At 43.2% G+C, this 25,766-nt stretch overlaps 1 protein-coding gene across 1 annotated transcript in view; it reads right to left on the bottom strand.

Moving 5' to 3' along the window:
* Positions 1-25,766, bottom strand: part of LOC117435910 (1-phosphatidylinositol 4,5-bisphosphate phosphodiesterase beta-1-like) — a 160,624-nt gene that overhangs the window by 37,342 nt on the left and 97,516 nt on the right. The window contains exon 3 of the mRNA XM_034060374.1: positions 18,718-18,786. Within this exon, the coding sequence (XP_033916265.1) occupies positions 18,718-18,786 (69 nt within the window). The remainder of the gene's footprint in view (positions 1-18,717; positions 18,787-25,766) is intronic.

Raw genomic sequence — 25,766 nt, 5'->3', positions numbered from 1 at the left:
TCAGGCCCTGCTACCGCTGTCTGCACATGTTCCACCTCCCCTGCCTCTAGTCATTAAAATGTAATGTCCTCTCATTGATCTTTGGCTGCCTCTGCACAGTAATTGCAGTCAGATGCTGACGCTTCATTCCACCAGACAAGGCATGTGATTGCCACCCATCTCCTGTTCAGGAGGAACAGTCACTTGTAACAGAAGATAAGGCACATTAAAAGAGTAAAATAAAAGCACATTTCCCATGTTTTTAAATGAGTATCTTTTAGACAGCACAGCTCATGCTTTGTAACAGCATTCCTACCCATAGTATATATAAAATCAAAGAATAGGAGCAGAATTTTTGAACTTAAAAATTCCATTTTCTTTTAATGTAAAACTATCTCTAGTCTAGCAAAAAGCAATGATTTCCACCGATATCAACTACTTCAAAGGAGAAAATAAAGAGGAATATTTGCAACAGATTTAAATCAATGAGTTTAAATAGCTACTGCTTCTAAAATGCAGATTTCTTCCTCCAAGACTCCCCTGTGATGCTGTTTGCTAAAAAAACTCATCAGGTTTTTTTCCTTCACTTCATTCACTCCAGTCTCATGCTTAAGAAATAAAACTCATATTTGTTAAAATGCAACTCTTAATTAAGCTCCTGATGTATATATGCAAAGAAATCCAAACAGACCCACTGAATTACGCTGAGAACCAAATAAACCCAGTTGAATGAACAAGACAGGCTGAGCACACAGAGCCCAGGCAAAGCTCTGCCCTCCCAGCCCAGGGTCTGAAAGAGAGCTTAAACCCTCAGCTGCTACCCACATCACTCATCTCTGCATTACAAGCAAGCTTTTCAAGCACAATAATAACCCATCATACTCCTTTCCGAGCCCCAGTTTCAAATATTATCGCTTTTGTTCTTAGTTTGAGCAGTATTTTCTCTTAGCCACCTCCAATGTGATAAATCAGCCCATTTTTGTGCAATGTGATGTTTCTTTATGTTTTATCTGCTCATCAGTGCAGAAGCAACTTGGGAAAGAGCAGCCCTGGACATGCAGAGCCCACTGCAGTCAGCCTCTCGAGCTAAGGATTTATTATCTGAAGCAAAATTAAAAGGAAGCCAATCAGCTCCCTCTGGGTGATGGGAATCTTAAAGAACCCTGCCTCGCATCGCAAGAATAAATAACACTGAAACCCTGCTTCTCCCCCCCCCTCCATTCTTCCCTTTGGTGAATTGCCTGTTGATTGCCTGTTCATTTCCTGGCGACATTTCTAAGCCCTTTACTTCCTAAACCCAAACAAAATCAATTCCCCCCCTCCAAACTGCAATCATACACTGATGTGAGAGCAAAGAACTGAAGGCAGCTCACAGTCCTGGCAAGAAAAGCCTTTCTTTCTTTATTTCATTTGGGGTGGTCGCATTCTGCCATCAAGGAAACTGGAAAACACGTGACATACTGATAAGCAGCCTATAAATAGATTTTGGCTTTACTCAAGAACTCTGATTTGCAGCAATTGACATAAATAAGCTCCAGCCTGAAAGCCTCAGACAAACAATACTCTAAACCTACTTGGCTGTATAAACAACTGTCTCTGTGGCGCAAGTGAGAATGAAATCTGCTCCTCTCCTCCCTCAGTCCAATGGCTGGCACATGGATGTCAATGAGGTCTTTGGCCCTGTGCCCTTTGCTGCTGCTGAAACCACAGAACCTATATGAGCATGCATAAAGTGGTCCTTCACCCGCTGTGTTGCTATACTCAAGCATGATCCCATACAGAAAGGAAGACAAAAACACGGATTTCTTAGCTTTCCTATTTCCAGCCCTCTTATTTTCAGCAGATAAAACACTCATCTGGCCAGACTGGACTATGTATTCATGCAATAAAATTCAGTCCTCCCAGGAGCAACAAGCAACATGCACCCAAGGAAAGAAAGAAAAATACCCATCTGCATCTAGAGCAGGGTCAACTGGTTTATACAAATCAAAGGGTTTTCTCCTTATCTTTTCCCCTGGTTTTAAAGCAGGTTGGAATTCTAAGTCTCTCGTATTTAACTGCAATTGGAATAACTTTATATCAAACAGTTTTATATCGTGTTTGACATTATCTCTGAGAATGAAGGAAAATGCTATTTTTTCCCTTATACTCTAAATAATCCTGCAAATAGTTTTGCATTTATCATCAGGATAAACTGCATGACTAACAGGCGCAGGTACTGCTCAGGGGAAAGCTTATGACATTCTCATCACTCATCCTAATTCTGTGCTACTTAATATAGAAGCCTCTTTAAACGGCGCTGTGTCTCCCAGTTCTCCAGCCCTGGGATCTCACCTTTCCTGGATGTGTAAAACAAAGACTTGAGCATTACAGGTTTTCTTCCAACAAGACTTCTGAAGCATATGCTATGTGCTCGGCTGAATCAGGCTGCGTAAGCAGATAGGATGGCAATACATTCCTTTAAATGGGATGTGCATGGCTTAGCCAGGTAAAGCCAGCTCAGACAACTCTATATCTGGGCTTGTCGGCGCTCATCACAAAGTGAGTTCATAGTGGATACTGTTTGTAAGAGGAATCTTAAATAAGGGTAAAATGGATATAGGAGTGCTGGAAGTGCTCACTAAAGCCAATGCTGAAGCATTCCCAGGGCCAGCAGCAGGAGCCTGGTCAAGGGACAGAAGTGGGATGCTCACAACCCCACCACCTACAAGCACAGCATCCCTTTTTGGTCCATGCAGAGAGACAGAGGCCTCTGGAGAACAACATCCTGGTTCCTCCATGAGAGCAGCAGAGCCCACGATGTGAGGTCCACCACCTCCACTGCACCTCCTCTTCTCTGGCACCACTGCCAGCTGTGGGAGGCTTCTTATAAACGGCTATTCTCCATATTGCCAAGAATAGCATCGTTGTAAAGAGCATAAAACTGTTGGAGAGTAATTGGGTTGTGCCAGATGGCAGGGAGCTAATAGACAGTGTATAACATTTGTTTACAGCCTGATAAGTTTTACCTTGGCATTTGTAATTTGCCCAAAGAAGTTTTCAATTAAAGTACAAAACACAGTACCTCCCTTGCAAATACATGGGCATTTAAATGCTCTCAACCAAGCCAGTATCTGATACCTAAAAATAGTACAGGGTTTCTTTTAATTACAGGATTTGCAAGTGTCAAGCAAAAAATTAACAATAACAAGTGATTCCAGAGAACAAATCATTTTAAATATAAACCAGAAGGAAAAGCCAAGCATCATCAAAATATGAGCAGACCTAAGGACAGCTTTCAAAGTCTCTTTACTTCTTATGTAAGTAGCAGTTAAATAATCCCACTTCTCCTCCCACCATTTGCAACTCTCCTGACTCTAGAAGGGTGTAAAAAACTAGTTTCCCCAATTGAAATGCTGCCACAAAGGTATCAGTGTCTTAAAAAAGCTAGATCATATTCAGCATTGCTTACAACAGTTAGCAGCAGTAATAGTTCCTTTGAAACATGCAGAAGAATCACTTTGACTACAGTGGGAAACAATACAACAAATAATGTGTCTGTTATGATGACTTTCAACCAAGGACAAATCGCACCCCCTTAACAAAATGAAGGGTCGCCATCTGCAAGGGCTTGATGTTCCCATAGGACCCAGGAGGAGTGAAAACGTTACTTTAAGTTAAATTACTCTGGTGCAGACCAGCATAACTCTCACATGGCCATTTCTACAGCAAAAGTGTTTGGTTCTTCCTGCTGAAAAGCAGGATCTGTGCCTAGACCATGAGAAAAGCTGACCTGTAGCACTGATCAAAGCAGGAGAGAATTTCTACACCATGACCAGCCTCCACTCCCAAAGCAGTGCCCACCAGCACCCCAGTAGACCCCTCTGAAGCAACTCCAAAATAAATTCTCTTCTTTCAGCTAAAACCCAACCTTTGCAGCACTTCTGAAGATGTTGTTCATGCATTGACTTATAAAACACTCACCCCAAGACATAAACCGACCTCCTTCCTACCTTTCATCCTGCCACTCATCCACTGACAACTTGCACATTTATCCTGGTGGCAACAGTCCACGGCTGTGAACAAAGCTTTTACCACTGTTAAAATAAAGAGACAAGCCCAACTCTCTCCTATGGAGCCAGGCTGAGAGAGCTGGGCTGGGGCAGCCTGGAGAAGAGAAGGCTCCAGGAAGACTTTAGAGCAGCTCCCAGTGCCTAAAGGGGCTGACAGGAAACCTGGAGAAGAGTTTTTGACAAGGGCCTGAAGGAACAGGACAAGGGGAATGGCTTTAACCTGACAGAGGGGAGACTGAGATGAGCTCTTAGGCAGAAGCTCTCCCATGTGAGGGTGCTGAGGCGCTGGCACAGGGTGCCCAGAGAAGCTGTGGCTGCCCCATCCCTGGCAGTGTTCAAGGCCAGGTTGGACACAGGGGCTTGGAGCAGCTGCTCCAGTGGAAGGGGTCCCTGCCTGTGGCAGGGGTTGGAAATGGGTGAGCTTTAAGGTCCCTTCCAACACAAACCATCACGTGATTCTATGATAAATATTTCTGGAGAAAAAGGTGACACTCTCTCTTGAAAAACCAGAGTTGTCTGAGGCACATGTAACACACAGGAAGGGACAAGACTGCCAAGGCTGCAGCTCGGGACATACTCCTGGGTATGTCCCACAGAGCCACACCACAGAGCCAGTTTTAGGAGGAAAGGCAGAAAGGGATCTTTGTCCTTATCAAGGCAAAACACAGCAGAACTGGACTAACCAGGTTACCTTTCCTCCTCCAGCTGCCAAATAACCATTTTTTATTTGGATTTTACCAAAGATACACTGCAGAAAACAAGTCTGTGTTGGGTTTGTTCTTCCCCATGATGAAGGGAGCCTGGCTCTTGGCAAAAGCCAAAGCACAACTCCCACTACCCTGGGAGGGCTGGGATTTGTTGCCACGGCTCTATCAGCTATCCCAACACATAAGAGTTTCTCCTATTTGTCTCAACACGCAGGTAACCATTCAAGGAGTCTGCTTTGCTTTAATTCAGTTTTATGGTTTTCTTTCAACAACATGCAGATTGGTACCATTATTTCCAGGATGAATGCGATCACATCTTCCCTTTATGTTGTGGGGACAACCTGGCACGATGGTTCTGCTTCTGCCACTTCATTAGCAACCATCATTTTGAAGCCATTTACACTAAACACTCATCAATGCAGTGCACAGTTTCTCTTATAGATTTTGTTAACTGTATTTCATTAAACTTGGAGGAAGGAGGTTAACTCAGAGTGGCAACAGCAACAAAAAGGATATTTGTGTCATTTCAGTTATGGCATTATCAATATTGGACGTGTTTCAGAACAGTAAAAACATGCATGAGATTCATTGCAAATCAAACCCACAGTCAGTGCAGCTCTCCTGAACTACTAGAACCTTCCATCACAAAACTGATGCTAAAAATCACTGAGCTGGTAATGCTTTTCCTCTGTGTTTGGACACATCAGAAAGGCCACATTTCCTCTGACCTGTTCTTAAAATGTATCCAACTATTTATCACTTGTGATAAACTTTAATGCTCAATGCTGCACTGGGAGCAGGCCTGGGTATCTTTCTTGTAAGAAAAGAACAGAATTGAGAATCCAAGCCCCTAGATGTGGCCCACTCTTGCCAGACTCTCAGCTTGCTGGAGAGGACGGACCCCAGAGGCTCCCCTTCCTGTCCACGCATCACATCTGCTCTTCAGCGCACACACCAGCCACTGCAGATACAGCAGGATTCAAACCACCCCAATTAGGATGTCAGTATTTGCAAGTTATACTCACACTTGTTTTAGGATTCCTTCTGGAAAGAATAAGGAAAAGACATGTTCTTTTAATGGGTGTTATGGTGATTAACCACCACTGGCAGTTTAGTCTCTGGAAACCAGTCTGCTTGGATGGGAATGAACACAGAGGCAGAACACAACAGGTGGAAAACTATCAGCTGCCATCTAGGTCTGTTTCTAAATTACATAGAATCATAGAATAGTTAGGGTTGGAAAGGACCTTAAGATCATCCAGTTCCAACCCCCCTGCCATGAGCAGGGACACCTCACACTAAACCATGGCACCCAAGGCTTCATCCAGCCTGGTCTTGAACACTGCCACGGATGGAGCATTCACAACCTCCCTGGGCAACCCATTCCAGTACCTCACCACCCTCACAGTAAAGAATTTCTTCCTTATATGTTTGTTTCACATATTATATGTTTCACATGTTTGTGAGTTCATTCTAATTCCAAAAACCAACACAGAAACTGGATACTGCAAAATAGCACAGCCTGGAACTCCTTAAGAATTCCCAGCCAAAGGTATTTCTTCAAGGTAAGGTAGCTGGGTTTTTATCCAAATTCCCCAAATTAAACAACGTAACTCCGAAGCTCACAAACCCAAAGCACATGGAATCTGTCTATAAAAGAGCAAACCTGTATTTTAACAGATTGCTGTAATTGACAGTTAAACATTCAGGTTTGTCCTGCATTGTCTGGCACCTCAATCAGGCTTGTTCTACTAACTAAAAATGGAGCTACACCGAACCGTAGTGTAGGATGAGTGTTGAATCTGCCCTTTCTGCACAGTCTAGGACATGCCACAATCCCAGCACACTGGTACAGTGTCGATATTCCAGCAAGACCCTTGAAATCTGAGCCTGGTGAATAATTCATGGGTATGAACTCAAGTTCAGGCTCAAAGTGGGTAAGTGCCAGAAACGTGTAGCTCACCTACTTTGTTCCACATCCCCTTAAAATGATTTCTGTTCAACAGGAATGACACACAGGTCCCTGCATGGGATTTCTCATCAGAGAGGAACGAGGACCTGATTTTTGTCATCCTAAGACAAAATATGAAGAATATTGGACACTTACAGGGCTAATAACCATATAAAAGAAGAGCTATATGCAGAAAACAACCCCTAATTCTGTCTATATGTCAGATCAGCCACACCGAGGAGCGGCTACTGCATTTCTGCTCATTCAGCTCCATAGTTCTAGAAATGCTTCTCCTTGGAAAGGATGCATCCACGATGCACTCGACAGCCAGGAAAACCTTGCTAAATCAGGTATGGCTGTGTATCAACCTAAACACCCAGCAGTGTCATCAGGAATACACTTATTCCAGTGAATCACCAAGAGCTGGAAAATAAGTTTTGGCCCTCAGAAAACGTTCTTCTCACACTGACAGATAGATAAGCACTTCGCTCCCATGTGCATGTGCTTGTGTAGCAGTGAATGTTGCCATTCATTCTGCAGGAACCCCTCTGCGGATGGCTCACTAACAGCCCAGGGGTGGAATAGAGAGTCTGAACTCCCCAGTGGCAACTACTGATCACTTTGTTTATTAAACTTAAGAGTAGGCTGGGAGGGGATGGAGCTGAGCAAACCAGAGACAGGCAACTCATCCTCAATACCACTGTAAGGTTTCTGTCATTACCACACAAATACTACCCAGGATATATTTAAAAGTGTTCATATGCCTTACTCAGTAGCAGAATCCTATTTATAAGTCAATAGGAAGGGGGGTGGGTTGGTTTCAGAAATATCCTACTGTATTAAGTAAAACAACTACCAGCTATTTGGATGCACTTGCCTCTACCTTTCGTATATCCACAGCAGACTACAGCAAAAGAGAAGAATCTTGGATCTACTTTGGTAACATGAATTCAACATGAATATACGAACACTGGAAATAGCTGAAGTTTCCTGCTGCTTTATAGTTCACACAGACCTTTGTCTATTCCCATTCACTGCCTTATCTGTAGCTGACTCTTCTGAGCCCCACTTTCCCGTTCCTAATAAGATATTTCCCTGCCATACTGACAGAGGTCTCTGCAGGTCACCTGTGTCACCACAAGCAGCAGGGATCGTATCACTGATGTGTCCAACTGGCACAGACATGCCTTGGGACACAAACAACAGACTGAAAAGCCAGAGAGATGAAACAAAGGTTATTTATGGCAGGGACTGTCATTATTTTCCAACCAAAGTTTTAGCTCGAAAAGCCAAGTTTCTTGCTGTTGTTTTTTCTTGGAAATCTCTATAGCAGACACAGAAGGACTAACAAACGTTAGGCAAATGTACAGGTGTACAGGCAAAAGTGCTTAGTTGTGAGGCAGGGAAAGCGCCAATGCAGTACGGAAGATGAAGAACTCTGACACTGGAAGCTGTTCTAATGGAGTTTAAGCAAGCTTAAATGACTTCAGTTTTAAAGAAAACTTTCTTTGTGAGTCATCTAAATCTCAAAACCAAACCTCTTGAGTTACAAGCTCTGACCAAAGACAGTTTACACTGAAACTCAGTCACAGATTGCTCATTCCCTGCTAATTTGCCTGAGGGTTTCCAGGCAGGGTTTGACATTCACCGCAGCACACTGGCAGCCACATCCAACATGGACAATGAATTCTCAACATGGACCACCCTCTGTTCCTCCTTGGCTGTTCAGCACCCTGTCATCCTGTTGCTGGGAAAACTCTTTCCCTGAAGATCAGACACGATTACTTGGGATCTACACCTAATCCTTTTGCTTCACAGTGGTCTTTTCCAAGCCTAAATGGCTTTGCTCAAGTGCATGGTGAGATATTGAATGAGCTGTTTCTATGCAGATGATAATAAATATATCAAACCTTTGCAATTAATTCAAACCCAGCAGTTTTCTCCAACCAGTTAGTTACAGGGTAAGGGATGCTGTGGAAAATCACCAAGCTGGACACCAATAAAAGGGGTGAGATTTAAATCATTTGTTCTAAACAACTGCAGAATAATGTTTCTTCTTTGGCATTTTCACTTGAGCATTTGAAGCTTGAGGGTACTGCACTACCAGGAGAGCTCAGCTCCACACTACTGCTGAAATATATACTTTTAATATTTATGAAATATGTCTAGATGGAGATTACTGCTCAGAAGGAAAGCCTCGTGTGACTCAGTTATTAGGTACGTTTACATTTTCCAATGAGAAACTATGAAAGTCATTCTAGACTGACTGCTCATCACAGAGGCTGAATGCAGCATTCCTTATCTTTATGGAAAGCAATATATTATTTATGTTAGGTTTTGTATTAGTATTGCACTTAGGAGCCCTACTCATGAATGAGGACTTTGCTCAGCTAGGTACTGAACCAACACCAGAAAAAAGGGCTTCACTTTCCCAAGTCTCTAGGATCTTAGGGCAAGTCAAAAGGTAATGGGTGGATATGAGTGCACAGGGGGTGTGAAGTAACAAACAGGTAATACTGGACATTGAAAGCCAGTATTAACATCTTAGCATTGCTAAAACTGCCTCCAAAATAAGCTTACATTGTCCCAAAAATTATTATATGTTATGCCAGCCACTGTAAAAGTGCCATTTGTCAGATTGAAGTGAGCTTTATCACGACTGACAGCGGGTGTGGGGTTGTGACAACAGCAGCTGGACATGCTGCCCCAGCGGCATTCCCATCTCATCAGTGTTAGGAGTTGTGAAGGCAGGAATAAAATATCCATGTCCTGTATTACTGATCAGCAACACAAATGTTGTCACATAGCTGGTGACACTGGATACAGCTTTGTCACAGAGCCAAGTGGGTGAGAGCACATCACCATCGCACCACAAGGCTCACCAGAAGTGGTACCTACCAGCGGAGAGATGCCACTTTGCAACCCACCTCTCCTCCTGCAAGCCCAATCCAATGGCAGCGAAAAGCAAGAGGAATTTAAACCCTCCACAGCCACAGAGGTATGACAACCAATTAAGCTAACATAGGAAATATCACCACGGCACTGAACTTCACATCTGCATGAAGAACATGCCCTGTTAAGTGGTAAGTCCATACCCTCCGATGCGCTACATAAACTCCCCACCATTGCAGTCTGAAAGCTCACAGGAGTGGCTTATGTATGGATTTAAAACAGTCTAGGAGTATTGTGTGAGGCTGAGAGCACACAAAGCTGTCTCTGTCAATCTCTCTTCAAAATGACACCAAAAGTCATACTAAAGGAGAAAAAAAGGAAAAACAAAACCCAAGATTATGCAGGTTTATCCAAAACCATCTTCAGCAGCAGCATTTAAAGCACAGCTTTACTGATACTCTCTGGTGTTCTCAGCAACTGAAATACCACATAATTAATTGAGCAGTGTCTACCTTTTCAAATTTAAATGTCAAGCTTTAAAATCACATTTAGAAAATGCCTTTCTGCTTCTTAAATACAGAATTTCTTCTTACATATTTCGCACTGTGCATTCTGGCATGCAAGTCTGCAAACAGAAAGATGATGTTTGTTTTAGAACTGTAACAAAGAAAACCAGAAAAACCAAGAGCAAGAAAAAGAATTAAATCTTTCTGGCAATGATTCCTAGTGAAAGCCTTGGATGAAACCCTGTGCTTTCTTCCGTATCCTGAATGTTTGTAAGTAGGGAATCCAATGAGCTTCCTAGGCGGAGGTAAGTAATGCAGTGTATGACAAGCTTCTGAAAAGGTTCCAGCTCCCAAAGGATTAGAGGGCTGTAAATACAATCATCTTCACCAGTTTGGGCCATTCTGGTGGTACACATGGATGCCGATCATCTCAGAGGCAGCATCAGCCTCTGGCATGAGCAGCCAAGTGAACTGCACCCCATGGCAGGCGAGGATCTCTGCAGGCTTCAGAGTGCAGGTGTGGAACGCTGGTGCGCATCTGCTCCACTAAGCAAGCCACTGTGACTGAGATGTGACTTGGAACCAGATGAAGCAGAACAAAAATGGCTACTGTGCTGTTGCTGAATGCCCCGGGCTTTGTTCACACTTCCAGCAAGTTTTGTTTTGCTTTGCTTCCAGAATGGCATGAATAATGTTTCTAGCAGAGACACGTCTCCAGGTGATGGAGAACTGAAGATCTGTTCTCTGTGCTCCCTGGATAGCAGCACTGACAGCTTTATCTTTGGAGATGAGACTCTTCCCCAAAGAAGTTAACTTTCAACAGCTCTAAACCAAACAAAACCAAAACCATCCCAGCCATACCAAAACTTGCCCTGATTCCTCAATAAGCAGAGGGCTTGACTGGGCAGCGGGGAGACCTTTTCTGGTGGGGAAAATCTGGAAGTGTGAAAGATGTTGGTTGCCATGAGGAGCCTGCTCAGCTCACTGCAGAGAGGCAATGGCAAGCTGCAGGGAATTGGACAGAGAAGGGCAGAGCAAGGCTCATCCCCCCTCAAAGGAAGGCCCAAGGCAAAATTCCCTCTCTCTCATGGTGACCACAGCTCCACACTCCTCCTGACATTTTAAGTACTTGCTTTTCCTGTCTTTACAACTGCGACCACATGAATACTGGTCAGATATCACAGAACAGTTTAGGTTGGAAGGGACCTTAAAGCTCATCCAGTTCCAACCCTCTGCCATGGGCAGGGACACTTTCCACTAGAGCAGCTTGATCCAAGCCCCTGTGTCCAACCTGGCCTTGAACACTGCCAGGGATGGGGCAGCCACAGCTTCTCTGGGCACCCTGTGCCAGCGCCTCAGCACCCTCACAGGGAAGAACTTCTTACTAATATCTAATCTGTAGCAGATTAAAGCCATTCCCCCTTGTCCTGTCACTACATGCTCCTATAAATAGCCCATCTCCAGCTTCCCATTCTTCAGGCACTGGAAGCTGCCCTATGGTCTCCCTGAAGCCTTCTCCAGGCTGAACAACCCCATTCTAGAGCATCCAAATATTATCTGAAGAAATTAATCTGAACCTTCCTTAATACAAAAAAAAACCTAGAAACTTTCATGTAATTTAATCATCAAATAGAAGAACAAACAAATCGAGGGGGAAGTTTGGGAATGTCACTGTTATCCCTAAGGTGAGTGGGAAGCAGGTGAGCTGCACGCATATTCCATTTTTATTCCTTTTTGGCAGAAATAGAACATTGCTCAGGCATAATTTACATTAGAGTTACTAATTTAGCATCAAGGTTGCTGAAGGGAAAGCAACATGCATTTATCAGCAGATAAAAATAACAGCAATAGCAGCATTTGAGACAGGCAGAGCGACAGGAGTCGGTGCTGCAAAGGGCAGGCTTGTTGCTCTCCTGTGTGATCCATGTAGGCAGCTGCCTTTCCCAGGGAATTCACTGAGTGGACCAAAGAGGAAAAAGAAATAGAAGTCTCTTTGCCGTTTCCCATGTGCTGTCTGATGAGGGTGGTTATTAAACACAGTATCATTGTCCCAGCACAGACATTATCATAAAGAAATGAATTAACCGCTTGTCTTTCAGATACTTCAGAAGTGACAGAGGCCTCTTTTGTTCTCCTGATAAAGAAAAACAAACTATCTGACCATAAAAACCACAGGCTGCCAGGAAAAATCTAAGTTCAGACACCATAAGGAAATCAAGTGATTGAATTAGGTTTATCATTTACAGGCTCCTGTCATTGGACTCATACATTAGAAGGTAAGAGCCTTATTCGGAGGCAAATTTAACCAAGTGTTACCTTCGATTTATTTATTAGTGTACGTGGGAGCAGGTTCACAAAAACTCCTTCAACTGCATTCGTGAAGTCAGGCAACAAATGAAGAAAGAAGAAGGGAATGATAAACAATTTAACACCCTTTCTGCCTCTTTGCATGATTTACCAAATGGCAGTAAACCCCTCCTGACTGTAAGTCACAAGGAGACAGGAGAGAGCAGCCTCGATAGCTCTGACAATCCAAACAGACTTGCACATCCTCAAGGTTCAGCCTGGAGAAGGCTGTGTGGAGACCTCGTAGCAGCCTTCCAGTATCTGAAGGGGGACTATAGGATGCTGGGGATGGACTGTTCATTAGGGACTGTAGTGATAGGACAAGGGGTAACGGCTTAAAACTTAAACAGGGGAAGTTTAGATTGGATATAAGGAAGAAATTCTTTACTGTTAGGGTGCTGAGGCACTGGAATGGGTTGCCCAGGGAGGTTGTGAATGATCCATCCCTGGTGGTGTTCAAGGCGAGGCTGGATGAAGCCTTGGGTGACATGGTCTAGTGTGAGGTGTCCCTGCCCATGGGAGGGGGGTTGGAACTGGATGATCTTAAGGTACTTTCCAACCCAAACTATTCTATGATATTCCTGAAATCCCCAGAGTTTCCGTTAAATAATAATTTAGACTTTCCTTAATAATTTTCCATTTTGGTTTTGGGTGTATGAAATGTTTTTTCTCTACAGATGTGTTAGAACCCTTTGTGGTGAGGGAGAAGTGTGCAGTTTTTACATGACAGCTGAGATATTCCTCAAATCATCTCACTCGAGCGTTTCAAGAAAACCCACTGAATGCAGAGAGGCTGGTGATGATACTAATAGTAGTTGAGGTCTTGGCAGATTTCTACATTATTTTCTCTGTAGAGCTTCCTCGTTACAGTGAGAAAATTTGGGGCAGGGGAGCTGCAACTGTTTTTAAGATTGGGGACGATGCTCTATAAACATTTTGGCATTCGAGTGATTCCATCATTCATAATTTCATCTCCTACAGGTTCCATAGCATATGTCATTGAAAGAAATTCATTTCCTGCTGCATGCTGTATGGTATCTTTGAGGGAAAACAGACTGATCAAACGCATCAAGAGTTTTCAATATGAACATTCGCCAACATTTGCCGCGGGGTTATTTCCGTATCCCTGCCAACTCATCCTGATATTTCTTCTTGCTGCTAAAAACACTTCTACAGTTGCATTAAGATTTGAGTTTCCATAGAAACTGTTATTGGCTAAAGTAAATACAAGCTGGTAAGAAGTGTGACTTCCCTCGTCCTGTGAAGCTGCCCAATTTGCACCACCAAACCTTTCACTAGTGTTTACTGCTGTGTGACATTCCCTTTGAAGAACACACTCTTGAGTGGCACTTCCACGCTTCACAGAAGGTGGGTGAACATTCAGAGCTATTTCTATGTCTCAGTGTACGTAATTGTGTGTTCCTCTTCACTGTTCATCGTGTTATTCTATTCTGCAGACTTCTTCGCTACACTTTACAAGGGAAAAGATGCCTCTTCCTTAGTCTACCCATAAAACGAAGCTTGTGAGAGTGCTACCAGGTGAGTAAAAGGAAATGAATAATTGCTCCATCACAACAAATGATTTCCACATCCCTTCAGCATCCCAAAATACAACACGAGCTCTGAGCTTCCAAGGCTGCACCCATGCTGACACCGGCAGCAGCTCCGAGTCCCTGTATGCTGCAAGGAAAGGCACAGCACGCTTTGAATGGGCTGCACTGAATTCATGGGCAGTCACCTCTGCTGAAGGAAGGAAAATGAACTGCATATTAATCTCCTGTTCCCAAAATTTCTCTTGCTCCCTTCCTAAATGATTCTAATGCTTACTAAAAAGGCAAAATGCTGATAATCATCATATAATTCCCTCACTTCTGTATGAATTTCATTGTGTTTTGAATTCAGGCACTTTTTCCTAACATACACAATTAATAAGTCTTTTCTTATTCTCTTCAGAACACTACTTTCATTTTTCTTCTCATTTAGAGAGCTGCTGCATTGCTCTGTGCTGCCTGAGATTTGCCCTTATTCCAAAGAATAAGCCTTTGCATGTATATTGCATTGAGATGGAAAATTCTCTTATTTCTGGGAATAGCACCTGAAGACCTAAGGATTCATTCCTGACAATGTGGAAAAAGAAGGTGATGCTGAAGCTTCTCTGTAACGCAGGGGATTTCTGTGTATACTGCTTACTGATTTGGGGTTGGAAGATGGTCTTGTCATCCCCCAAGCATCAAGTGTTTTAGTACCCAATAAAGATCTCCCTTCTACCTCACTAGAAACCTAAGATCTGTGAAAGGCATACAGGCATACAGGCTTATTTTCAGATGCATAAACACCCTGACTGATTTAACCTTTAATCTTTGTGCCCTACTTGCTTTGCTTTAAAGCCATTCTGACCCTCTGCCCAAGACTCAGAGTCTCCCTAACCCCCTGAATCTATAAAACCCCTTTTGGGTGCCTAAAGTAGGAGAGAGACTTGCACGCACCTCCTGAATTTGTCCCTTCTTCCCAGCCTTAAGAACCATTTGGAATAATTGGTGGCCATTCCCATGGATGAAAGCAAGTTTTGAGTTTCCTAGAAGGATAAACACAGATAAACATGCAGGGGAGCTGAGGTAAGGCTTTAAGCTCCCCACCACTCACATGGTAACCACACTTCTCAGGGGCAGCCATCGGCTCATTCCAGTGGCCTGAAGTGTGAGAACACAGATAATAATCACCATGAGATGATTAGACTATGACCTTGGCTTTAGGATGGGACTCTAGTGCTGGGCTACTCTATGCAGTTGCAGCCAGGTCTACTGAGTAGCTGCTCAGGAAAGTGTTTCTTTGCAGACACCTTTCTGAGCTATCCCCATGCACTGCTGTTGTGGCCAGGAATAGTGCTGGTGCTCTGCTCTTCAGTCTGCAGGGAATGGGAAGAACAGGAAAGAGGTTTCAAGAGGCTCTCAACAATCATCTCAAACCAGAAGCTGAAGAAGTGGTTTTGCAAGCGGCAAGCGGAGCTGACCACCTGCACAGTTTCAACCTAGTGCTGAATACTAACTTTGAGGAGATCTCAGCTCATTCCTTTTGCTGCCTTAAAGTGATGACTGGAAGATGAGAGCTGCACTTTTGTGCCTTCAAGGGAACTTTCAGGGCTAAATATAACAAAAACTGGAGAAAGGAACAGACCTCCTGGATGAGAAACCCCGAAAGAAAAAGCTCTGAGCTTATTGAGCAGTGTACAGCAGTGTAAGTGCATTTAGGTATCCCCTTTTACATGAGCATGCCTAATACTACCTTTCTCCTGAGGACAGACTATGTCCACTTAGCAAAAGCATTACGGAAAACAATCAATAGCTTGGACTTAATTACTGGAGCAAAATGTTTACATATTCTCAACAAATTTATGGACAATGTGAAATGGGATAACACAAAAAGGGTACGATGCCTTCTGAATAAAACCAGAGCATTTGGCTGTTTACCGATAACAACTTCTCCAGCATTAAAAAGCTTTATTTTTCCCTAAAAAAGATGCATCAAACACGCAAGAACAATCACAAAAGATGTATGTCCGGATTTATGGAATAATCTTGTGAAAATTGAATGTCAACCCATAATGCTGAAAAGAGAAATTAATCAAAATCCCTTTGTGTTTCTCTGTTTCAGGAATTGAGACTACTGATGGCTGTGCAGAAGGTACACTGAATGCAGCACAAGAACAGGCTCTGTTTCTAGCCATCAAAAAGACCAAGAGCTTGGCAGATTAATTATGCTCCCAAAGAAATGTCCCTGCTGGTGGATATGGCAGCATATGGGGAAGAAGTGTGTGTTCCAGATGGTGATGGGGAAGGAAGAGGGGTTTGGGAACTGATTGCTTACTGGCCTCTAAAATCACTACCTGCTGATGGTCTTCTGTAGCAGCACACCGAACAGGTTCTGGTGCCTTACTGTGAGTGGTGCTAATGACACTGAAATTGAGTTTGCTATAAAAATAAAAATCACATTTCTTTTATTGAATAGAAAATTCAGGACTGATTTAAGCGACACTTCTTTCTATCCAAAGGCAGCAGTAGACTTCAAATTTAAAGATTCCCATTAACTTCTGAAGTTTTTAATGACAACCCACTCTTAGGATTCTGAAAATAGATTGTAAAATGTGCAGAAACTGGCAGAAGTCCCTTAATACAGTATAAAAATTGGCCAAGACTATGGGCTTAGGAAGGGCTAACAGGGAAATGGATAGAAAATCACTTCAATCTCTTGTTTTACACTCAAAGATGCATCAATGCACAACAGCTTTTTGTTCTTTCTGTCTGGCAAGGCTACTACAGGAAGCAGGTTCCCAAGTCAATGCTGATGCCACCAGGTTATGAGAGTTTAACTTCTGGAATGGCTGATAAACCTGTGCTAAGTGGTACCATGGCAGCAAGATGCATTTATTGCTGAGGCAGCTGAACTCCATTCCATGTCTGCAGCTTATACTGTAGGCTGTATTACATAGGGGGTAAGAAGCTCTGCAGGGACCAGTAAACCACACCAGATCCATTCTGCTCATCAGCACAACATGGTCACCATGTGCATCATGCTTTTACCATGTAACGAGCCATCTCTGAACCTACATAAGGGAAGCTTGCTTTCCCCTAACCACTGTGCATTATTTATCCTCACCTGAGAGCAAAGGTTGCTCCCATCTCAAAGAACTGTGCAAAAGAGCCTCTGAAAGGCTGGGAACTTTGGCAAGTACCATGTATGCATGGTGCTGCTCTCTTAAGCCAACGTACCAGGGTTTTTACATGCAATCACAAGCTGCTATTGCTTGATTTAGAGCCAAGCTTTCCTGCTGCTGTATGAGCCTTAGATCTTCTGTGGCTGTGACACAACCAGGGCTGCTGTGAGGCTTGTTCACCTGCAGTCAACACTGCTCCGCTCAGCCCCACAACGCAGATCAAAGCAAAGCCAACAGGACTGGCCCAGAAAGGAGCGTTTTGTTTCACACTGTTTGCAAGATCCCATCAGCAGCCAACTCAGGTGTTGTTTTCATTCTGCCCACACACAGATCGATGACAAAAAGCAACTCATTCACACAGGTGGTATATTTCACCACCCTAAAAGACAGGATTTTCTCATACCCTTCATTTAATGCCACTGCTGTCAAATTCGTAACATGTTGTAACAAAAACAGCCTTTATGTAACCTAATAAATAAAAGTCACTAAGGCAATACCTATGCATAAATTTTAGCTAAAAACGTTTTGTTCGAAGAACATGAATGTCCTCTGTAAAGCGGGTAGCATTTTAAAGTAATGTTCTACACATTGTTAATACTTTATTGCTATTCATCGCTGAACCATTAATCATGGTGAACTCATTTGGTATTAACGTGGATGTCATGAAGTACTTCTGTTGCATTTCAATTATAATTCAGCCTTTAAAATGCTGCCAGCACTACATGGAAAGCTTTGAAAACTGAATGTGAATAGTCCGTTCAGAGATAGCTACAATCACATTCTGGCACAGAGAAACAGCCTTTTCCATTCCCGATGCCTGTGCCTGAAGGGATGAGGAGCCCATGGAGTCATGCTCCGACACAGGGCTGGGTGTAGGTAAGAGGGATCCCAGGGGGAAACCATGGCCATTAAGACCCAGCATTTTCCTCCCACAGGATGAGGGCAGAAGCATTGCTTTGGGTTTTGACGCCACCAGGTCAATTGCAGCTAAGCATTTCAGACCAATAAGGAGATTTCCAATTTCCTGTCATTCCTGTGATTCCCGAGACACTATCTCGCTTCCAGAGCTGAGTGCTTTGGTATCTTCTCTGATATGTAGCGTGTCCAAACAAAACCACCAGAGAACATGTATCTACAAGCCACTGTCTTTAGAGCATGCATTACATCAGAGCAGACCAAAGGGAGCTGTATCCTGACCTCTCTGATAGACAGTTTAAAAGAAAACAAACCAAAGAAACCTCTTTGTGGCCTCAAGAGGCACTGAAAGAGGGAAATCAGCAGCCCAAAACACAACATGGCCCTCAACTGACAGCTCCTTGCCATCAGGGGAACCAACAACTTGTGTTAAGTTTACCTTGACAAACCAGGAGTTTTGCTCCCTCATCACCAGCAGCATTTTACACACAGAATCAAATGACAACAGCACAACAATCACAACACTTCTCATCAGAAACCATTATTAAATGGATAAAAGAAGACACTTCTTAGCTAAGGGAACTTCTTGCATAGAATTCCCATTCTATTTTATCTAGGTCATCAATATGACACATAAGCACACAGCAAGAATTCCTACCTTGGGAGCTCTGGCGTGTTTTCCACATCTGGCATCTTTGACAAGGCTGATGTCGAGCAGCTCGGTCTCCTAGAAGGAAAAATTGCAACACAGATAAGGATTACACTAGTCAGAAAGCCTCATTGTGCTAACAGTGCCCCATCTGCCAGGGCTTTGCCTGTTTGTTGTGATGCCTGTCCAAACTAAGAACAGTTTCGAGGAGTGCTCTACAGCACTTCAGCTATTTCAATAGCAATACTAAGACATAGACAAATTGGTTTCTTTAAAAATGCGCAGGTATGTTATGATATATAGAATATATAGAAGCCATGCTTATTCACTGGACCACTAAATACTAGTGTTGTTGGGTTCTTTTCCTTTGTGATACAACTTTAGCATTTTGATGCTAATCACAGTGTGAAAAAGGCAATGTTACCAACAGAAAACCCTGCCTCTGCATTAGGAAAGCTATCTTAGCATCACTAGAGCATTTTGAAAAGTGCACAGAAAAGCCAAGAAGTGTTGTATCTACAATCACAACAGGTTCCTACAGTTTTAGTGACTACCTCAGTGAGAACCATGTCCTTTTGACAAGCATTTCCTAGTCCATGTGCTACTTCAGTTGTTCCATACTTGTAACAGAATTGGCACATGATGGCAGCTTCTGTTATGCCAATTCCTGTCCTCGCCTCCACACGTGTAACACAACTGATCTCCTTCCCCTGACAACCTCTTGGGTCTTTACCCTCCCTGCTGGTATCTGGCAGGACAGGGGCTGAGCTGAGCTCACAGTGCTCGGGATGCATGAGCCAGTGTCAGCCCAAGGGGTGCATCCACCCTTCTGGAATCAGCACGGAGCATTTACCTCTCCAAACACACAGCACAGCCTTCAGCTAACATAATTTCCCCCAATCTCATCCTGCACCAAAAATGGCATTTTTGGATGTTGCCATGTTGGGTCTTACTTGAATTCCTTAACATTTATGGGCAGGGAGCATTTGGAAGGAGGAAGGATGCTGAAGACCTGAGCCATGATATTCCCAGCTGCTGGATCCCCTGCAAGGACCCACACAGCATTATGAGTGCTTTGCCAGGAGCAACACGAACTGAACTGCGAGACACGGTGAGAACATCTGATCTGATTTAGCATTGCTTGACAATCTTAAAGCACATCTCAATACTGTCCGCTTCATTTACACCAGCATTTGGACTAATAGCCCATGTGAGCACGACTCAATTACATACTAAATATAGTCTAGAAGTACTCAGCAGGAGTGGGACCATGCTGCAATTATAGCTACACCAGTTGAGTGCATTTCAGCTTTCCAGTAGTAATTGCAAATGATGTGCAGAGAATCTGAAATCTGTGCTGGACAAAGATGCTAATTCAAAGGAGAAAAGGGTTCTTTTTTCTCATGGACATTATTTTGCCATTGCATCCTTATTTCATTTCCATTTTAATCAACCCACTCCTGCACAGCTCTCATAGACATTTGCTGTCTACTAAGACATAAGCTCTACCACCAGATTTTCACATCACCATACATTCATCACATTACTATACATTCATCACATTACCAATTCCAATTCTATCCTGCTTTAGTGCCTGCTGAACTTGCATGAGCATTTTTCCCCTCTTCATCTAATCTAAACAGGGGAAACCTGTCCTTTTGAGACTGTTATTTTTTGTCCATACTGTCTAAAAGAGGACAACGGTATCAAAACTTGCAGGAATAAAAAGTATAGACAGGGTCATAAAACATGGTATTTTGTAAACCTCCCCATGAAATAACCCAACCTACACCAACACAGGATGGGCAAAAGGACCTTTCCAACAACGCTGCAGACCCTCACATGGACAGTTGATTTTAAGATCATAGAATCATAGAATAGTTAGGGTTGGAAAGGACCTTAAGATCATCCAGTTCCAACCCCCCTGCCATGGGCAGGGACACTTCACACTAAACCATGACACCCAAGGCTTCATGCTACCTGGCCTTGAACACTGCCAGGGATGGAGCATTCACAACCTCCCTGGGCAACCCATTCCAGTGCCTCACCACCCTAGCAGTAAAGAATTTCTTCCTTATATCCAGTCTAAATCTCTGCTGTTTAAGTTTTAACCCGTTACCCCTTGTCCTGTCACTGCAGTCCCTAATGAAGAGTCCATCCCTAGCATCCCTATAGGCCCCCTTCAGATACTGGAAGGCTGCTCTGAGGTCTCCATGCAGCCTTCTCTTCTCCGGGCTGAACAGCCCCAACTTTCTCAGCCTGTCTTCATATGGGAGATGCTCCAGCCCCTGATCATCCTCGTGGCCTCCTCTGGACTTGTTCTAACAGTTCCATGTCCTTTTTATGTTGAGGACACCAGAACTGCACACAGTAATGACTGCAGTGATGAAAAGGCAATGCTGACTTTTACCAGCACACATCTGCCCCTGGGTTTTATGATAACATTCCCACATTCATGATTCCTCTCTCTTGAGTCCCAGTAATGTTGGGAGTATTGAAAACACATCTCTATGCATTTTACTTCTGAAATCTAGTCCATGCCACATTTGCATCTCAAACTGCAGCATGATACTCCTACTCCTTGTGCAGCTGCTACAAATTATTTGTCCATTAAACCAGAATTTGTTTCCCTTCCCTTTTCTATTAAAGAAATGGTGGAGAAGGGAAGGTCTCTATTACTCTCAAGTTGTTCCTGTGAAACATGACAATGCCAATCACATCATGTAACCACCTGGGATATACCAGCAGTGGAAGGAAATCTTGCTGCTCATCACAGGGAAAAAAAATATATATATATATATATATAAACAGAGTGAAAGGAGCACTCAGCATGTGCCCAGGTTTGCTGTTAACAGACAAGAACGTGGCCTTTGAGGTGAGAGGCCAGGGGTCAGATTTACCTCAACAAATAATGCTCTCACCCTGAAGCAGTCTCTGGCCCCCTGTGAAACACTCTACAGGAGCTACAGGCACATGCAGAGCATGTTGTAAAAATAAGATTCTGCTGACTGAAAGGGCTGACAAGCACTAAAAATAAAGGCTTTAACAGCAAACACATGAGAGAAATCAAAAATGCTCAAGAAAAATGGGTCTTGAAGATGCTGAGCCACACACGGAGGGGATTTCAGAAGGTTTTTTATTAGACTGGTCTGGCATTTTAGCTTTCAAAAACAAAGAACAAACAGAATTAATCATTTATTCACTTACAGAAGTGCAACTAGACTTCCCTTAACACACATTAAAAGGCTCTTTTAAATGGATTAACACACATTAAATAGAGACACAGAGAAGGAAAAGGCAATGACCAGCACCCCCAAGGGCACTAGAAGGAACCTGAACAATGCTGCTTAGGTCTGCATCCTCGTGGATGCAGGAAGATGAGGAGGTATAGGGCTGTTTTGTTGTTATGACTATTGTTTTCAAGCCACATGCATGCCACCAAGCCACTTGCAGAAAATGTGATAGCCTAAGGACCGGAGACCTAGCAAGGACAGTCTCAGGAGAGCAGGGGAAGAGTAGAGCTTTGTGGGGCTACTTTAACAAAACCAGCTGGTACAACCATAGGAAAGGCTGACCCTCTGAACACTCATCTTACAGCCTTGCTGCAGGTATGTCTCTTATGCAGAAAGCAGGCTTTATAGTCCTAATCCTATAATCCTTTATATCTCTGTTTGACAAGACCATTTAACTTGCTGGGACTCTCCCTTAGGCGGTAATTACGGAAGCCACAGGAAAATAAAGCCCAAAGTCTCATCCACCATCAGGCATCAGAAAGGAACCGTCCAGCTTCCGTAAGTACATCTGATATGTGCATCCAGGTCTGCAGGAGCAATAGCCTGATAGCTGCTGTAGCCTATGCTCTACATTAAGCACAGGATATGGATCCATGTAAGTGCCTCTGCAGGCAGGATTCAGTGGGGCCCCGATAAATTAGAATTCATAATGTGCCATTTCTTAGAAGTTCTTTGGCTCAGACATACCAAACCTCCTGGAATTCCCAGACCCCTGGGCACTTCCTTTCATCTTTCAAACAACTAATTAAGAGGACAGAGAGCAGCTTCCTCCCAAATGGGGGAAAAGACAATTTCCTATTGCCCTATTGCCAAATGTGGGCAGACTTTTGGGAAGGAAAAGTACGCTTAAGTACTGGACAGAAAAATGACCCATCTCCTGTGCAGCAAAACAGCCCAAGCACTCCTCTGCTTAAGTCTGGAGTTTTGATGGTAACTTCCTCCATGCAGGCTTGAAAGTTGCACTCTGTGATGCACAAGGCACCAAAGCCATAGCAACTGGAAAAAGAAATAATCATCATCATCATCAACCTTCTGCAAGTCTAAGTTTTCTCTGTTTGAAGACCCCCCAGTCATTGCTGTTGGGACTTACAGATCTTGCAATAGAGTATCATCTCTTAATACCAGTGGTAGATGCTTACAGTAATTTATAACACCAAAAAACTGGAGAGGAACTATTAATCCTACCACATTTGTTTTCAGTTAGCAGCTGAGAGATGCATTCATAGAGAGATGGGTTGTGCAATCTCACTTTTATGGGTGAGCACACACCCATAAAAGCAATAGATTGCACAACCCTTGGTGTCTGCTTGAGCACTTACAATTAGGCCCCTCTGAATTTAACATAGTAACAGCAATTTATACCAGCTGAGGATCTGCCTTGCTCCTATTCTAAACTGCCCAAAATGATGCCAAGTGAATCACAGTATCTTGGGAACTCACTCGTGACATAACCCCAGCTATAAAGCAGTTTCCTTATCGATCCCACTGGAGAGCTGATGCCAAATAGCCATGGGCTACCCAAAGGGCTGAAAGCAGGCCCAAGTGTCCTACAGAACTTCACAGAAACTATGTCAAGGAGACATAGACAGCAAACAGCATTACAACACGTGCACCAGCTAGTCGGTCCAGAGATGCAATTACTTTACTTACACCCCTAACAAAACTAATTCCACTCTCCTCTACTACTCACCGTGGCCGAGTCGTTGGGTACTGCTCTGACCTACATTTGTTCAACCTCCATTTCCATGTCCCTTCTGATCAGATGTTTTTCATCCCCATTCTATGAAGTGTTGCTGCATGCTGCATGTGGAGCACAGTTCTCATGGTCATGCTGCTGTAGCCACTGCCCTTTAGGGATATGGTTGAACTGATGCACAACTAATTAAACCCTGAAAACTCTTTTTCCATTTAGCTTTGAAATGTGTTGCTTCTAGTTTCGAAGCTGAAGAAAGAAACTGAGTGCCTGAAAGCTTATCTAAGTATGACCAGTTGATCTTATAGAAGTCAGGCCACTCTGCCTTCAAGGTCTGAAATAGTGCCAGCAAAATAAACTTGGACAAACAAAGCCAGTTTTGTAAACAAGCACCATTTAGAGCTACTGGAAGGCAACATCTGGAGAAAGTTTTCCAAGGGAAAAGGCCATTTTACTGAAACAAACTTCAAACAGAGACTGAAGCAACATCTACTGGGAATAGTTAATCATAAGGAAATGTTTTTTTAACATAGATGCTATTTTATTATCTTCTGAACCCAGAAGCATTGACTTTCTTGAAGCAAGAAATACATGTAATTCTGGGTTACTCTTATTTTCATTCTGCATTTTAAAAAAAACCAAATAATATTTAAAACAAACCCATGAGTAACTAATTTCCTTACAACACACTAGAAAGAAAACATTAAGGTTGGTATTAAGATACTCTATCCCTAGCAGCGTTCAAGGCCAGGCTGGATGGGGCTTGGAGCAAGCTGCTCTAGTGGGAAGTGTCCCTGCCCGTGGCAGGGGGATGGAATTGGACGAGTTTTAAGGTCCCTTCCAACCCGAACCATTCTAGGATTCTCTAATTAACATTTTAATCTGATCAGGAGCAATTACAGAATATGCTAAAGGAGTGTCAGGCCCTACAGATTCTGAGTAAATATGTATTCAAAGTCAGCAATCTCCAGCCAGTTGCAGAATACATCTCATTCTGGTTTCAGAGATTTTGGCAGTGAACTGATGCATCAGCCTCGCTCAGATTAACTCCAGGACTGAGAATGTCCACCGTGAGAGTGAACATTTAATGCTAATTTAGGAAGGGTGTTTTCAGAGCTAGGGGATGTCACATATAATCCCCTGTTAAAAATGCATCTATTTTTCCACCTTAACATTATGAATAAATCGAATAAACCACAGTGATTTGTCTCTTTATCCCAAAGGAAAATCGTGGCAGGCTGGTGAGGTTGACTTAAAAAGAAACCTGCTTCAACCGCTACAAGAAGGAGTAGCAAGGCAGTTGATGACAGTAATTGGAGCTGAGCTAAGGTAGTGCTGCATTTCCCTGAAAGTCCCATTATCCAACTCATAAGCTGCATCCCAGGTAGCAAGCCAGTGCCTGAAGAAACTGTCTCCATGCTTCCTCCTGGCAGCGCACAATTCAATTATCAGGCATCAAAATCATGGGCTGTGTCAATAAGCGAGCAGCAGTGCAGCACGTACACCCTGAAGTCAACAGTAAAACTTCTTCCTGACAAAAGCAAAGTCTATTCCCTGCATAGAGTTATCCTTTATAATTCAAAATGTTTTAATACCTTACCACTGAACACAACAAGGCTTAGAAAATTATTACATTAATGTTAAACTCAACAACCTGCCTGAAGCTACCAGAGCTCTTCTAGCTTCTTGCAGGTGATGCTCTCTTCACTTATGTATGAAGAAGCATTGTAAGGCATTAAAATAACAGAACAAATCATAGAATGGTTTGGGTTCAAAAGGACTTTAAGATCATACAGCTCCACCCCCTCTGCCATGAGGACACCTTCCACTAGACCAAGTTGCTCAAGGTCCCATTCAACCTGCCTTAGGTTACACTGCATATTTCTCCATCAGTTATTAGCTTCCCAATGGGTTATTGAATTTGTGTGTGTGTTTAAACTTGGTTAAAGTAGCTCCTGAATTCTCTGCCTTCTAAACATCTACTACAAAACCCAAAAGGCCTCAAAAACCCCATCACCCTGTCCACCAAGATGAAAACAAATGGGTGAGAGGCACAGCTGACCTTAACCCAA

This window comes from Melopsittacus undulatus, chromosome 3, assembly GCF_012275295.1.
Source record: "Melopsittacus undulatus isolate bMelUnd1 chromosome 3, bMelUnd1.mat.Z, whole genome shotgun sequence".
Taxonomy (NCBI): domain Eukaryota; kingdom Metazoa; phylum Chordata; class Aves; order Psittaciformes; family Psittaculidae; genus Melopsittacus; species Melopsittacus undulatus.
The sequence above is the reverse complement of the archived record's forward strand: the minus strand, read 5'-3'. Positions and strand labels throughout refer to the sequence as shown.